This window comes from Euprymna scolopes, chromosome 32 (genome assembly GCF_053919585.1).
Source record: "Euprymna scolopes isolate OS-2025 chromosome 32, ASM5391958v1, whole genome shotgun sequence".
In the NCBI taxonomy this organism is placed as follows: Eukaryota; Metazoa; Mollusca; class Cephalopoda; order Sepiida; family Sepiolidae; genus Euprymna; species Euprymna scolopes.
Window position 1 is genome coordinate 78,423,458 of NC_136513.1, and position 15,000 is coordinate 78,438,457.

General features: G+C 35.8%; 1 protein-coding gene across 2 annotated transcripts in view; it reads right to left on the reverse strand.

Moving 5' to 3' along the window:
- The window catches only part of LOC145256451 (solute carrier family 22 member 21-like), a 69,574-nt gene that overhangs the window by 39,689 nt on the left and 14,885 nt on the right, over positions 1-15,000 (reverse strand). For both annotated transcript variants that reach the window (XM_080115378.1, XM_080115377.1), the window contains exons 2-3: positions 9,563-9,762; positions 4,838-5,068 (exon numbers count right to left, since the gene is read on the reverse strand). In XM_080115378.1, coding sequence (XP_079971504.1) covers positions 4,838-5,068; positions 9,563-9,762 — 431 coding nt within the window. The remainder of the gene's footprint in view (positions 1-4,837; positions 5,069-9,562; positions 9,763-15,000) is intronic.

Sequence of the window (15,000 nt, forward strand, 5' to 3'; positions counted from 1 at the left end):
GTGATGCCTACGTAAAACAAAAAAGAAAAACTGACTTTGAAAATTAAATAACAATAACAACCTTTGCTCTCAGTGACGTGATCAATCTGTCAACAAACTTATAAATATTTCGCTTGTAAAAGTCTTTAGGTTTTGATGCGAAATATGAATCTAACTCATATTCAATTTCCTCGTGAGATTAACTTAAGACAATCTGAATGTTTTTGTAATCTTCGAAATAAGTGATAATCAGAGGGGGTTAATTCAGGAGAGTATGGAGGATGGAACAAGATTTTCCAAACGAATTCTCTTAGAAGAACTTTGATTAGTTATGCTGTGTGATGAGCGTTATACGGATGGAAGATTACTCTTTTTCTGTTGAATAAATGAGGTCGTTTTCGGGTTGACATGAGTGATAATATTGCAAAAAAAAATATGAATGGTGCTTTAATAATTAGGAAGAAAATTTATAGATTATTCATGATCATATGTTTAAGTAATAACAATACTCTTAAAATAAATTACAATGGTACAATGCCCCTTCTACAGACAAAAACTTTAGCACCGACCTGAAACTGCAAACCGTTTTAGTATAATGAGGTTAGCGTTCGAGAAATAAATAATTGGTCTCACACGAGGTCTGTCATCATGCCAGTTTGCTTCGGATTTGGTATAGTTTATTCAAATAAATATATTAATTTTAATCTTAAAAAATATAATCGCGAAAATAACGTTTTACCAAGTATTATCTCCCTTGTCTCGAAAAGATTTTGTAGCAGAGTTATCTCCCTTGTACTTCAGATCAGACAATATTTTGGATTAGGCTTGTCGCACATTGACTTTCAATAAATACGTTTTAATTAATAAGTACTTGTTCAGTTGTAGCTATAAAATAAATACTTGTTGGTTCATACAGAATCGTTGTTATTAGATCCATTCTTTATATTCGTCCCATATATTACCACTTCATATCATTATGCAAGCATTAATTCCAGCTGGCCGACATAATTTTATTTCTTTAAAAAAAATTGTTACCTGCATGTACGAACTCAGCGTCTCATTGAATCAATTATATTCAAATTTACTTTATGAATTTTCATGTTCTGTAACCACGCCATTTTTGTAAGTTTCAATATATACGAAAAAAAAAACCCAGTTATTTGTCTATTTTTTTTTTTACTTTAAGGTGTTTATTGAATAATTTTTCCTTTTTATCAAACTACTAAATTAGATTCATTATTTCGGATATATTATAGCTACGTGCGTTCGTTTATTGATATACTCAAATAAAAACAAATAAAAATTGGCTAATCAGAATCAAATTTGGATTAATCGGTTTCAGTGCTTTTTAGATGTGACATTTTAAACTGGATTGACTTATGTATACCCATACTATATTTCATTATGCAAGCATTAATTCCAGCAGAGTGGCTCACAACCTGCCGGACAAAGCACAATGCAAAAAGCTACTCATGGATTTAGAGAAGGTTTATTCGACAAAACCACAGAGGAATTGACAACCGACTACTTTGTTTTCCTCTCGTTTAACAACCGCCGTTTTTTTAAATAAAATATTATAGGTGTTGATCTTACAGTTACAGCGAATACTAGTTCCTATAGTGCATGGACACGTATGAAAACTCCTGCATACCTGAATCATTATTATCTTCAATAATCTGTGGACTGCAAATGTCGAAATAACTTTATAGGGTGTTTTTTTAAGGCAACGAACTTTAAATTGATTACCCTATTTTCTTTAATTGCAGATTTGAAAACTATCGGTTATTTTGAATTCAGCTTGATTTTGGCAATTCATCATGTGGTTTTAGCAGGACGGAGCCACATGCCACACAGTACGCGGTACAAGCAATTTACTGAGATAAACAATTGATGAACGAATAATTTCACGAAATTGGCTTGTCAACTGGCCTCCTCGTTCGTGTCATTTAACCCAGTTGGATTATTTTCTTTAGGGATACGTAAAGCCCTATTCTATACTGATACATCAGACACGGCAGACTGCTTGAAAAACACATTCTACACGTTATTGCCAAAATATAACCTAATTTAAATCGTAGAGTTGTTAAAATTGAACTTCTAGATTACGTCATAAACACGCGAGCCGCGGGGGCCATATGTCCGAAATTATATTTAAATTATAAATGTCCAAACTCAATCTTTGGAATAATTCGTGAATTTGTATAATTAAAATATTTATCTGAAACTTATTTTAATTTAAAGTCCACTGTCTGTAAAATATCTCATTTCAAGCATATCATTATGTTCTTTGTTCCTTATACTTGTTTGCACGATCCAGATATATACAGGGTGTTCAATAATAACCGTTACAAAGGTTTTTACTTGTATTTAATAAATAAACAAAAAAATTATAATTACATTAATTGAAATGTATAAAACAATAATATGGTAATGAAAATATAAACTGTTACTCGATATAACCGCCATTAGCATCCACAACTTGCTGCAAACGTTTGGAGAATGCTCTGCAGGAGTCAATATTGACTCCTTTGGGTATTTTCTCCCATTTCTTGATCCGTTATTTTTTCAGAGTTTTCAAACTGGTGTGGTGTGTAGCTGAGACTTTGCTCTTCAAGATTGACCAGATTGCAAAGTCCAGTGGGTTCAGGTCTGGAGATGATGGAGGCCATTCTTCCTTCGAGATGAAAGCAGGCGCATTCTCTGTCAGCCATCCCTGTGTCTTTTTCGCTCCATGAGCAGGCGCAGTCTTGCTGGAATGACCAACCCCTGTTTTCGAAATGCTTTTGCGGCCAGGGCAACAATGCAGACTCAAGAATGGATGTGCGATAATTTTTCTGGTTCAATTTGATGCCATCCTCCAATAAAAACGAGAGGATTTCTTCCCGTGTCTGTTACCGCTGCCCAGATCATCACTGAGGCGGCACCTTGCCTCCGAGTAACCACCAAAGACTCGACTTCACTTTTACGCGACCAAATCCGATCATTTTGGATGTTAACGTGCTGTTGGACGTCGAATTTCTTTTTGTCACTGAAAACCAAGTTAGGAAACGTGACAGCAGTGATGCGAGATAAGATGAGCGCAGCTCTTTACGCACGTTTCTCGAAAGAACTTGCAGATAACAGTTGCTTCTTCTTGTGTTTGTACGCAGATGTTTGGAAATCAGTGTGGAGACATCGTTTCGATTGACACTTTAGCGAGATTTCTGAGGGATTTTCTTGGGTTCCTCCTAAGCTTCTCTCTTGTGGATTTTATCAGTTTTGGGGTCCTGGCAGAACGAGGCCGACCTTGACCAGGTTGATTAACAATGTTACCAGTCGATTTGAACCATTTAAGTGTCCGCCAGACCAACATTCTGTTGATATTTAAGGTCTTTGCTATGTCAGGTGCTGTCTTCCCAGATTTGAATAGCTCTACAGTGGCGGTTCTTTTTGTAAATCCTGTGGCATTCTGATCAAAACTAAACTTTCAGTTATAGCTTAGATTTATACACCTGAAAAACATAAAAAAAATATAGATAATTTGTTAAATATAGAAAATAAAAGAATCTCGTAACGGTAAATTTTGAACACCCTGTAGAGACATGTTTTCTATGCACCCACAAAACTTAACACATTCCACGGTGAAAGGTTGTTTGGAGAATGCTTTAATAGATAGTAGCAGTTTAGCCCGGCTTTGCTCGAGCCTTATATGTATAAAAAAATTTGTATTAAAAAGTTTGACTCATGTTTGGATAATCTAGATCTAAAATTAGTTTTAGACTCAAAATTGGTGGAGGAGTTTTGTAGAGTCTGCAAAGGTCAACTCTTTCAACTTTGACCTCCTGGCAGCCACATTTTCGCCCAAAAACTGATTAAAAAGCTTACTACGAGTCCGAATACTCTTTATGCAAAATTTCAAATATTTAGACCCAAAATTGACTGAATAGTTTGCTAGAGATCGTAAAGGTCAAATCTTTTGAACTTCGACCCCTTGGCAGCCAAATTTTCGACCCAAACCGATTAAAAAGTTTGCCCTGTGTCAGAATACACATTATGAAAAATTTCAAATGTTTAGACCAAAAATTGGCTAAGTAATTTGGTAGAGATCAGGGAGATCAATTTTATTTAAATTTGACCCCTGAACATCTATTGTTTTGGGCTCAAATCAAAAGAAAAGATTTGATTCATGTCCAAGTAACCTACATCTAAAATTTCAAGTGTTTAGACCCAAAATTGACGGAGGAGTTTGGTAGAGATTTCAAAGGTCAAATCGTTGAACTTTGACCCCTTGACAACCAAATTTCTCGTTGAAAACTGATTAAACATGTTTTTCCAAATCTCGATACTCCTTATATCAAATCTCGAATCTGTATACTGAAAACTGACAGAGTTATTTGGCAGGGAAATGTACACACACAGACGCACAGACAGACAATTTCACTTTAAACATATAATAAAATAGATTGCCTTTGAGATAATTCCACATCTGAGATGTAACGGACGAATGAACTGACATATAAACACACAACAAAGATGCATGGACGTATATGAGAACTCACCCCCCCCTCCCCCAGTGCAAGATAGTTTGGCGAATGTTTTAATAGGTATTGTCTTTGAGATAACTCAACATCTGGGGTGTAACGGACCAACGGACTGACATGCAAACCAACAAAGACGCATGGACGTATATGATAACTCAACCCCCCTCCACACACACACACAGTGCAAGATAGTTTGGTGAATGTTTTAATAGATTTAATAGATATTATCTTTCAGATAACCCTACATCTGTGGTGTAACGGACCAACGGACTGACATACAAACCAATAAAAGAGTTCGTGACGTTGATGCATGGATATATATCAAAACTTGAACATACCTGGCACATAATACCCTCTAATAATCTGAGTGCTGCGAATGTCGGGTAATCTGGGGCAAATGATAATCCGATCCCAGAACCTAGGAAGACGATGCTTAGGATAATATGTATCTTTTTCCGGCCGTATTTATCAGTCATTATAGGCACCGTGAGGGACGATATTAAACCCCCAACTGAATATAGTGTCTGCGTCAATTCGGAAAAACCTTCTTTGTCACAGACTAGATCAAACTGAAAGGATAAAAAAAAGTGAAAATGTTTAATAAAGGTAGCGACCTGAAAAATAAAAACAAAAGATAAAACCATTATGCAAAATAATTTTTAGATGTGGGTGTGTAAAAAAGTAGGGCTAGCTAACGATTAACGTATGATTAAATTTAGGCATGGTGGAGTTTTCCAGTCTGAAGTCGAGTGAGGATTACGTGTCCCGGCAGTTACGTCAAAAACAGGAAGTTGTAAATCTGACGTGTCAAATCGGTAGAGAAAATCTTCTTTTCTTTTTTTTTTTTTTTTTTTTTTTTTTTGCTTTTCATGAATTCACTGGGTTTATATCGCTGCTTTCTGTCCGCCGTCTCACAACAGCAAGGAAGATACAGCACTCAGCTGCCACATCACTACTGCGACTATAAAAATACAATCAGCATGTTGGGGTTAAGTGGGTGTAATGTTGTAATTGAAGAATACATAGTACCGTGTTAAAAATTATAAATTCTAAAATTAGATTTAAAAAAATAGAAAGAATTTCAAATTTGTAGTGGATTTTAAAAGTTTGATATATTTAGTACTAGTAGGAATCGCCGGCGTTGCTCGGGATCGAATGAGGATCAATAATGTGTATTTTCTCACTATATCTCTAACACAATATTACTTTACTAGCAGGACCCGTGGACATTCCACAGGTTGAAAAAAATATTTAATCAACAAATGTTTTGATAAAGCTGATATTTTTCTGGATAGAGCAAAAAATAGTTATTTCGGATACGAGGGGCGTGCAATAAGTAATGCTGCTGACCCACTTCCCATAGCAGTAGAGCAACGAAACTTGGCACAGTTATTAGTCTTTCTCTACATAAGAACCACACAGATGCATTTCTCCCATTGTTTGATGCAGCTCTGGAAACCGTTTTTGTAGAACACCCCAGGTTGGTCCTCCAACCACGACGTGACTTCAGAAATCAAGGCTGCATCATCTGGGAAACGCTTTCCTTTCAAAAACAACTTCATGGCTGGGAAGAGGTGAAAGTCAAAGGGTGCAAGGTCAGGAGAGTAGGGAGGATGGGGAAGGATTTCTTAACCACACGCTCGTGCTTCTGATCTGACGACATGCGAGTTGTGAACCAGGGCGTTGCCCTGCAGGAGGAGGGTATCTTTGCTGATCTTGCCCCGATTGCCTATGATTTTGATAGCTTCCCTTAATTTCCTCAAAAGTGAAGCATAATAGGCTCCTGTAATTGTGGTACCTTTTGCCAGGAAATCTGTCATCATTACTCCGTCCTTGTTCCAGAAGACTGTGAGCATGACCTTGCCAGCGGAGGGCTGCACCCTTGCCTTCTTTGGAAGTGGTGAGTCCAAGTTATTTCACTGCATTGACATTTGGTCTCTGGATCATAGTGATAGACCCAGGTTTCATCCTGTGTAATGAGTCTTTTGAAAAACTTTGACTTATCTTCTTGGCACATTTTCAAATTCATCCTAGAGCACTCGACGCGTTCTCGCTTCTGGAATAATGTGAGCAACCTGGGAATCAATCTGGCAGCCACTTTATGCATATGCAAATGGTCATGAATGATAGTTTCCACAGACCCTGTACTAATCTTGACATCTTGGGCTATTTCGCGAATAGTAATGCACCGATCTTCCAAAATGACAGCCTCAACTTGACGGACAGATGCCTCATCAATGGCAGAAAGGGGGGCGACCAGGTCTGGGTGCTTTTTCCACAGACTTCCGGCCATGTTTGAATTCACGATGCCAGCGTTTTACAAGGTCATATGATGGGACATTATCACCATAAGTTTCTTTCATTTCATCAAATGTCTCCTGTAGTTTGCGTCCTTTCAAGTACAAAAACCGGATAACTGCTCGACATTCAACAGGATCCATTTCACACCTGACTCAGTTCAAACACATGTAAAACAGAAACAACAATTAGTTCAGAACTGTAATTTGCCACATAACCCGTAGAGATATAAATCATTGCACATGCAAAATTTCAGCTAGATCAAACAACTGGAGGTGGATCGGGGGCATTACTTATTGCACGCCCCTCGTAAGAAACACAATAACACGTAGTAAATATAAGGTTATTAACATTTCTATGAAAATAGCATCCAGAATATTTGAAATATAGAATTGACCCAAATAAAATAATTTAATAAGTTCTAATAAATACTCAAAAAGTAATATTGTGATATATAGTTCAATACAAATAATAAAATCACTTTCTAATAGACAATCTTTAATTTACTCTTTCAGTCCAGCACCTCTTGGCAGGCAATGTTCTTTATTTCTTGCCCTGTTTCTTTCGAATGGCCCCTTTTCTTACATAACGTTTTGTTTACTTCTTTCTTCGGCGAAGAATCGCTGCACGTCGAAATTATTCCGCTTTTCATTTCTCACACCTTTATGACAACGATCGTTATGATAATAGAAAACAAAGCTACATTAAAGGAAGATGACTCTCATATTCTTTCCAGGGTTGCCTGATCGGCCTTTTCAGATCCAAATTTCGCGAATTTAGCTTTTTTATTTTAAGCAGTTTGGCATCTAAAAAGTGTATTTGGCTTTTTTCAAAAAGTCACGTACGGACTAAGGAAGGAACAAACAGGATATTATATTATAGCTTTGTTTTTTATCAAGATAAAATAAAAATAGGGACGCAGAGTGAGCAACGATTGTGATCTCCGAAATAAAGTTTGTTTTTTTAAATAAAGTACTTTATCCCTACATATTATTCAGTTTTCGTTCCTTATGACGTTATTTAACTAGACTTGTGTTTAGTGGTGTTAGACAAAATCTAAAAAAAAATAATGAGGTTTTTCCCCTTTTTACTGAAGGTGAAGAAAATCGACCATGACAGTTTGGGAGATAATCGAGTTTCTTGCGTCGAACTTTTTTCGCATATAAATATAATGTAAAATTATCCCAATTTCAGAGCAGACAGTGTTTTAAGGACATGTAACCAATTTTGTTTATTTTAAATATCGGTTATGTTCCTGATTTAACTTTAGTATAAAATATGTCATGCCCCCTTCCCACTACCCACATTAAGTTTGGGTGGTAATAGGAAAGATTTGCCAGTCGTACTTAAGGTTAATAGTAAAAATTAGTTAACCTCCTTTAAATTTTAGAATTTTCAGGAATGATGATCATTTTACATCTAATTAATAAATTCAACTAAAAATTCAGTCACTCTAAAATAACTGGGGGTTTTTCGGTGTGTTCACGGTTAATCTCCTAAAAAAGTATATCACGCTTTTAAAAGGATTAACTGATTTTATTATTCGACAAAGTTCTAAATTATTTCCCTTCATGTATTGTCTCTAAAAAATTTATTAATTTATGGTGAGATTTTCATTTATAATCTTAATTTTTGCCAAAACTGAAAAAAAATATATACAATGAACATCATTTCAGAGAACAGACAACAAACATAGTCAGAGTGGTGTCAGCAAAATAAAATGTAAAACTTGTTACAGCATTGTAAATCTTATAAAATCAACGATGAACGCCTTGAGAGGCTCATACAGAACTTTAGTAAATAGCTACGAAAAGACATGCGAACATTATAAAACATTTGATAAAAGAGTAGGTAAGTGAACTCTAGAATATTTACTTTGTTTACCATAAGTTTTCTCTCTCTCTCTCTCACTCTCTCTCTCTCTCTCTCTCTCTCTCTCTCTCTCTCTCTCTCTCGGTAAAAATCAATGTGTAAGCGATAAGAAAAGCACTATTCCAAAGGAATTCATTAAATATTTGGTGGAGAAATTTAAAATTTGTTCTTTTTATGCTATACCTACGGCTTCATTCCTTATTCTCGCTCACCCCCCCTCTCTCTCTCTCTCTTTCTCTCTCTCTCTCTCTCTCTCTCTGTAAAAATCAATGTGCAAGCGATAAGAAAATATAAACCGCTTGAAATAGCATCAACAATTTTAGTAAGCAGTCAGTCTGATGCTATTAGAAATAAAGAGTAGTAGTAACAGTAATAGTTCCAACGCACAGTTATTACATGTTATGTTATAGTAGTAAGAATAGTGCCCGGTTGGAAAACTCTTAAGGAATGATTTTGTAAAAACGATTTTTTTAATCGGTATTGTATCAAATTATATAAAATAATATCGGAAATGAAACAGAAGAACTTGAAGATTATTATTATCACTATTCCAAAAGAATTCATTAAATATTTGGCGAGGAAATTAAAAATTTGTTTTTGAAACGGTACTTACGGCTTCATTACTCAACAGTAGTCTGCAAGTAACATTTTGTTTGTCGAGCAGATACTTGCTCGACTAATTAATTAAAAAATAAATAAATAAATAAAACTTAATGCTTACTTGTAACATTGTTTGCATTTACAAATTCTTAAAACTGGAATGTTATTTATATTTTTCTCAATGTGACTTATGAGGCGAATGACAAGGACTTCAGTTAGTGTTACTTTGAGGAAAGGATATTGTATGTTCTAGAAGTTAAAGGGAGATAAGAATGTGTGGCAAAGACACTTACCTCCGACACAAAAGATCGCGACCGTTCTGGAGTATAACTGTAGCCGTTCAAACATGGCAGTGTTTGATTTGTCTGATTAAATGTTAGAACTTCAATGTGGCATTTTTCATATTTTAATGTGAAACTTGAATCGTCTGCGAACTTTAAATCGCTCAGTTGGGTTTCGGTTAGATTTGCGCATTTCACCTCGGGAAGAATACCTGTTGAAAATAAACGAATATATATATATATATATATATATATATATATATATATATATATATATATATATTTAATAGAGATATGTGGAAATTTTAAATCCCTTCATAGTATTCACTGCCAAACATCTGTCAATCTATCCATCTTGTTAACGTGAATTTTCAAATGTTTTTAGCCTTGCTAAGTGTTGACTTATAAGCAATAAAAATAACTCTTTGTGAAATCATTTGATGTAGTCTCTAGGCGTTCTGAAAATCTAGTGTAGAATGCTGGCACCTATATTAAATTCTACATAAAACCTAATGCTATGCACGTAGTTATATTCATTTCATATAATTATCATATTTTAACAATTAATTAACAGGCTTAATATTAGAGAGTTACTCACGAAACATCCCTTAGAAAAACGTAAAAAATACAAAAACTACTGAACCGATTGCCTTGAAATTTTGCTATAGCATTTTAAACGAATAAATGCGTGTATTTATATATAAGTTTTAAATTATAACGTTCTACTAAATTTTAATTTAATAAATTATTTTTATTTATTTTTTATTTTTTTTTTTTGTGTGTGTGTGTGTGTGTGTGTGTGTGTGTGTGTGTGTGTGTGTGTGTGTGTGTCGAAGTGACCATTTTTATTATACGGGAATTATCACCGAACACGTGAAAGCCTTTTTTTCGCCCACATTTTCCTTTCTACGTTTGTTTAGTATATTTATCTTTTTAAAATTTCTTACATTTCATTTTCGTTATCGCGTTACGATTTACTTTGTTAAGTGACTCCTCATTTTTATCCCTTTCTTTAAACTTTCTTTCTGGGTGGTTTCAACGATAAAACATTAAACTTTCTTCACGTAGATAACAAAATGGATTGATTTGTTGTTTTAACATTTCGGCCAGGTTAGAATTCTCACAAGGTTATTTCTACGGCATTAATTTCGAACACTAAAACCATTTTAATCGTATTTTAAAAGTTAAATTCTTCACTAGTTTGGAGACGGAATGCGTTGTTGTGATAAGTGATTTTCTCTACTAATTCGCACTTTTTATTTTAAGATTCAAATATTAATAACTACATTTTATTTCAGTATTTAATTTATGTATTTCTGTTGTATTAAATGCTAGCTTTAATTTTTTTTTTTTTTTTCTCGTCCATAAATGTTTATCTACCAAGTTGATCTTAAATATTGTATAATCAATCCATTATATTATCATTTTCAGTCCCCCACCCCTAATTTCTGGCTCCCATCTTATCTCGCAATTACTTATAACGTCACCAACTAACTTCGGAAGAACCCCCCCCCCCATCCGATTTTGTTTTATATCATAAGTTGCTTAAAACGTGATTAGTTAAAGTTCAGAATAAAATCACGCTTTCTCTTAACGGTTTATTTAAAAAAAAAAAAAATCTTCTGAACGATATTAAAAGTTAAATTCTTCACTAGTTTGGAGACGGAATGCGTTGTTGTGATAAGTGATTTTCTCTACTAATTCGCACTTTTTATTTTAAGATTCAAATATTAATAACTACATTTTATTTCAGTATTTAATTTATGTATTTCTGTTGTATTAAATGCTAGCTTTAATTTTTTTTTTTTTTTCTCGTCCATAAATGTTTATTTATCTACCGAGTTTATTGCAAAAATAGATTACCTAATTGTACTCATTTTAAGTTCGTGGGAGGGGAATCTATCACCATACTTTCCCTTAAACAGGTCCGTTGGACTTTTAAGTACAATACTTAATAGTTATTTTTTATTTATTTATTTTTTTTTTTTTTTTTTTTAATGGAGAGTAGAAAACGCATTGTGGATGCGTTATCGGCAGCTCCTGTTACTCTCGCTTCTTCTTATTTGTCCCTCAGTCCTCATTTTTTAAATGAGTGATTTTTCTGACAAAGGGAGAAGAAAAAGCTGTTTTCTAGGTTGGCAGTATTTTTGCGCGAACAGTTGGCAGAGTTGGTGGAAATTTTCTGTTTCTATGTCTTTCCTTGTAGCCATGTCACTAGTAAGGGTGCTGGAGGTAAACGTTTTGTCTGGGCTGACGTTATCCGCCTGATAGTCAGGGACCCGAACCTTGGATTAACCACTAAGGAGGCTGTCCTATCAGCAGGTGCAAAGTACTGGGGCTGCTGTATTGCCATTTGGTGAATGGAATCTGGACCATGCAGTAGCTTCTGGTGGGGCCTCTCGATGCCATACTAGTGGGTAATTGTTACGGCTTTACCTTATCATGTGGTACAAAAAAAAAAAATTCTTCGTTTCTTTTTCTCTCTTAGTTTCCCCTCTCTGTCCTGCTCTAAGTAAATCTGTCGACCTAGTCCACAAATTCCAAAATTTCATCATGACAAGTTTCAAGAAAAAATACACGATTAAACCCGGTTCTCCAACTTCCAACGTAGACCCCTACTACCATGTCTCCTTCTCCAACATCAGGGGTCTACGTTCTAACCTTCCAGAGGTTGAAACCCAATTACAGGAGACTAAACCAGACCTTTTATTTTTAAGTGAAACTGGCATTGGACAGGCTATTTCCCTTGATGAGTTTGCAATTACAGGATACTCTAACTTAACTTCTAAATCTGACCCCCAAGATCGCCATGGGCATGGAATATGTGCCTATATAAAAGATAGCTTTCCATGTGGGAGGGACATCTCCAGGGAAGATCCTAACTTACCCTATATGTGCTTCCGGGTTGCTTTAGCTCACACTACTGCATTTATATTTACTCTCTATCGCCCCCACAACAGCGGAGTTACTATCTTTCAAAGCATATCTGAGAAAATTGACCAAGTCCTTTCTACTTATCCTTCAGCTAACATTCACGTATGTGGAGACTTCAATGTTCACAACGTCGAATGGTTGACCCACTCAAACAAGACCGATGATGAGGGGAGGTTCTGTCATGATTTCTCCATTGCCTATGACCTCACTCAGATTGTTCAGGAACCTACCGTGTGCCCGATAATGACGGCCAGTATGCGAGCCTACTAGACCTTTTTCTCACAACTTGCCCTGAACTATGTTCAGTTTCTGTTCTGTCGCCTCTTGGATCTTCCGACCACTCTGTTGTATCAATTAAGATAAAAATGAAATGTAATAAGTCCTCAGACGTACCTCTTCATCGTACAGTATATCGATACACTAAGGCTGACTGGGATAGCTTCCGTACATTTATATCTTATCTACCTCTGCATTCCATGTTTAAAAAGGATGTTTCCTCTATAGTATTAGACCTAACTGAATGGTTAATTGTAGGTATTGACCATTTCATACCCTCTAAAAAGTTTCAGCAAAAACCTAACAGCCAGCCATGGTTCTCTCCAGAATGTGCTGCTGCCATTGCGCACAGAAATCACTTTTTCCACTGCTTCAAACGTAATAGATGTATGGAAACTAAAGCCGTTTTCAGGACTGCCAGCAACCATTGTAAGAAAGTAATAAGGAACGCAAGAGAGTTATATGCTCAATCTGTTAAGTCCAAAGTAGCTGAGCAGCGGCTTGGTTCCCACCAGTTTTGGCAAATAGCAAACAGAATCCTGAACAGAAGCGTGTGCTCCATCCCAACTATTATCAATGGACCTGAGGTAATCTCGTCAGCATCAGACAAAGCCAAACTCTTTGTCAAGAACTTTGCAGCTAATTCTACCCTTTGCGACCAAGACCGCCAACTCCCAATATTTCCTCTTGTATCAGAAAACACGCTACGTGATATACGTATATCTGTACGTGATGTTGCCAAGCTAATCAAAAACCTTGATTCCAGTAAAGCAACTGGCCCTGACGGTATTCCAATTATAGTACTCAAAAAACTTCAACCTGAACTAGCGCCCATACTTACAAAACTGTTTAAACGTTGTCTTAAGGAGAATAGTTTCCCATCTCCCTGGAAAATCTCATCAGTATGCCCTGTATTTAAGAATTCAGGTGATCGCTCATCCCCCTCTCAGTACAGGCCAATAAGTCTCCTGTGCGTCATGAGTAAGTTGCTAGAATCTGTATTAAATACAGAAGTAATCAAACATCTCAACAAAAATAACCTTCTTAGTGACACTCAATATGGATTTATGCTGACGACACTACCATTTATGGTACCACATCTAAGACAGTAAACGAGCAAGTTCTCTCCAATTCTCTCTCCTCTGATCTTGAGCACGTAGTACAATGGGGAAAGGAGTGGCTGGTTACTTTTAATGCATCTAAAACCAAGCTTCTCTCTTTACATCATCAACATTCTAATCCACATTTGTCATCAATTGAAATGAATGGCTCTCGTCTTCAGGAGGCCTCAAGTTTTGACAAGCTTCTGGGCTTGACCATTACTCCTGATCTTAAATGGAACACGTATATCAAATCTGTTGCCAAGGCCGCTGGAAAAATGGTGGGATCTTTCTATCGATCCAGTAGATATCTCACTGCTGATGCTATTCTCTATCTATATAAGAGCCAGGTACGTCCAAGGATGGAATACTGTTGCCACATCTGGGCAGGAGCTGCTAGAAAGGACTTGGCCTGCCTTGATAGAGTTCAAAATAGACTTCGTAGCCTCGTAGGAGATGTCCTTTTCTCCTCCTTGCAACCTCTATCTCACAGAAGAGATGTTGCGAGTTTGTCTCTGATGTATCGTTATTTTCATGGAAAGTGTTCAACTGAGCTTCAATCTATGGTCCCCCCTCGCCAAACTTTCACAAGAAACACTCGTCTAGCTGTAAACACTATCAATAATTTCCCCCACTCTTTATCTGTCCCTAAACCTAAACGTAGATTCCATGAACAAAGCTTCTTTCTTAGAACTGCACGCCTGTGGAATTGTCTTCCGTTTTCCTGCTTTCCGGCTGACTACAATATGGTTTTGTTCAAGTCTAAAGTAAATAAGTTCTTGATGAGCCGTTCCATATAAGTTATTAAATTTACCAAATTTTCATTACTAATGATTACTATATTGACCAACTTCTACTGTACACTCTTTAGCCCTTATCCTTGAGTGGCCTCTGGGCCTTGATAATGTGGTGATGCCTTTGTAAAAAAAAAAAAAAAAAAAAAAAAAAGTGTAGTTTCATATATTTAATATAAAAAATTTTACAATATAAAAAAAATATATTCATTCCGCTAGTCGATTTTTCGCAAAAATACCGGACATGCAACATTTTTTTCATTCGGCATTCAAACTGTGTTTTCATTCCTTTATTTGTAACTTTAAAGTCGAAAACATACACATACTACAAGCAAAAACAACTTCC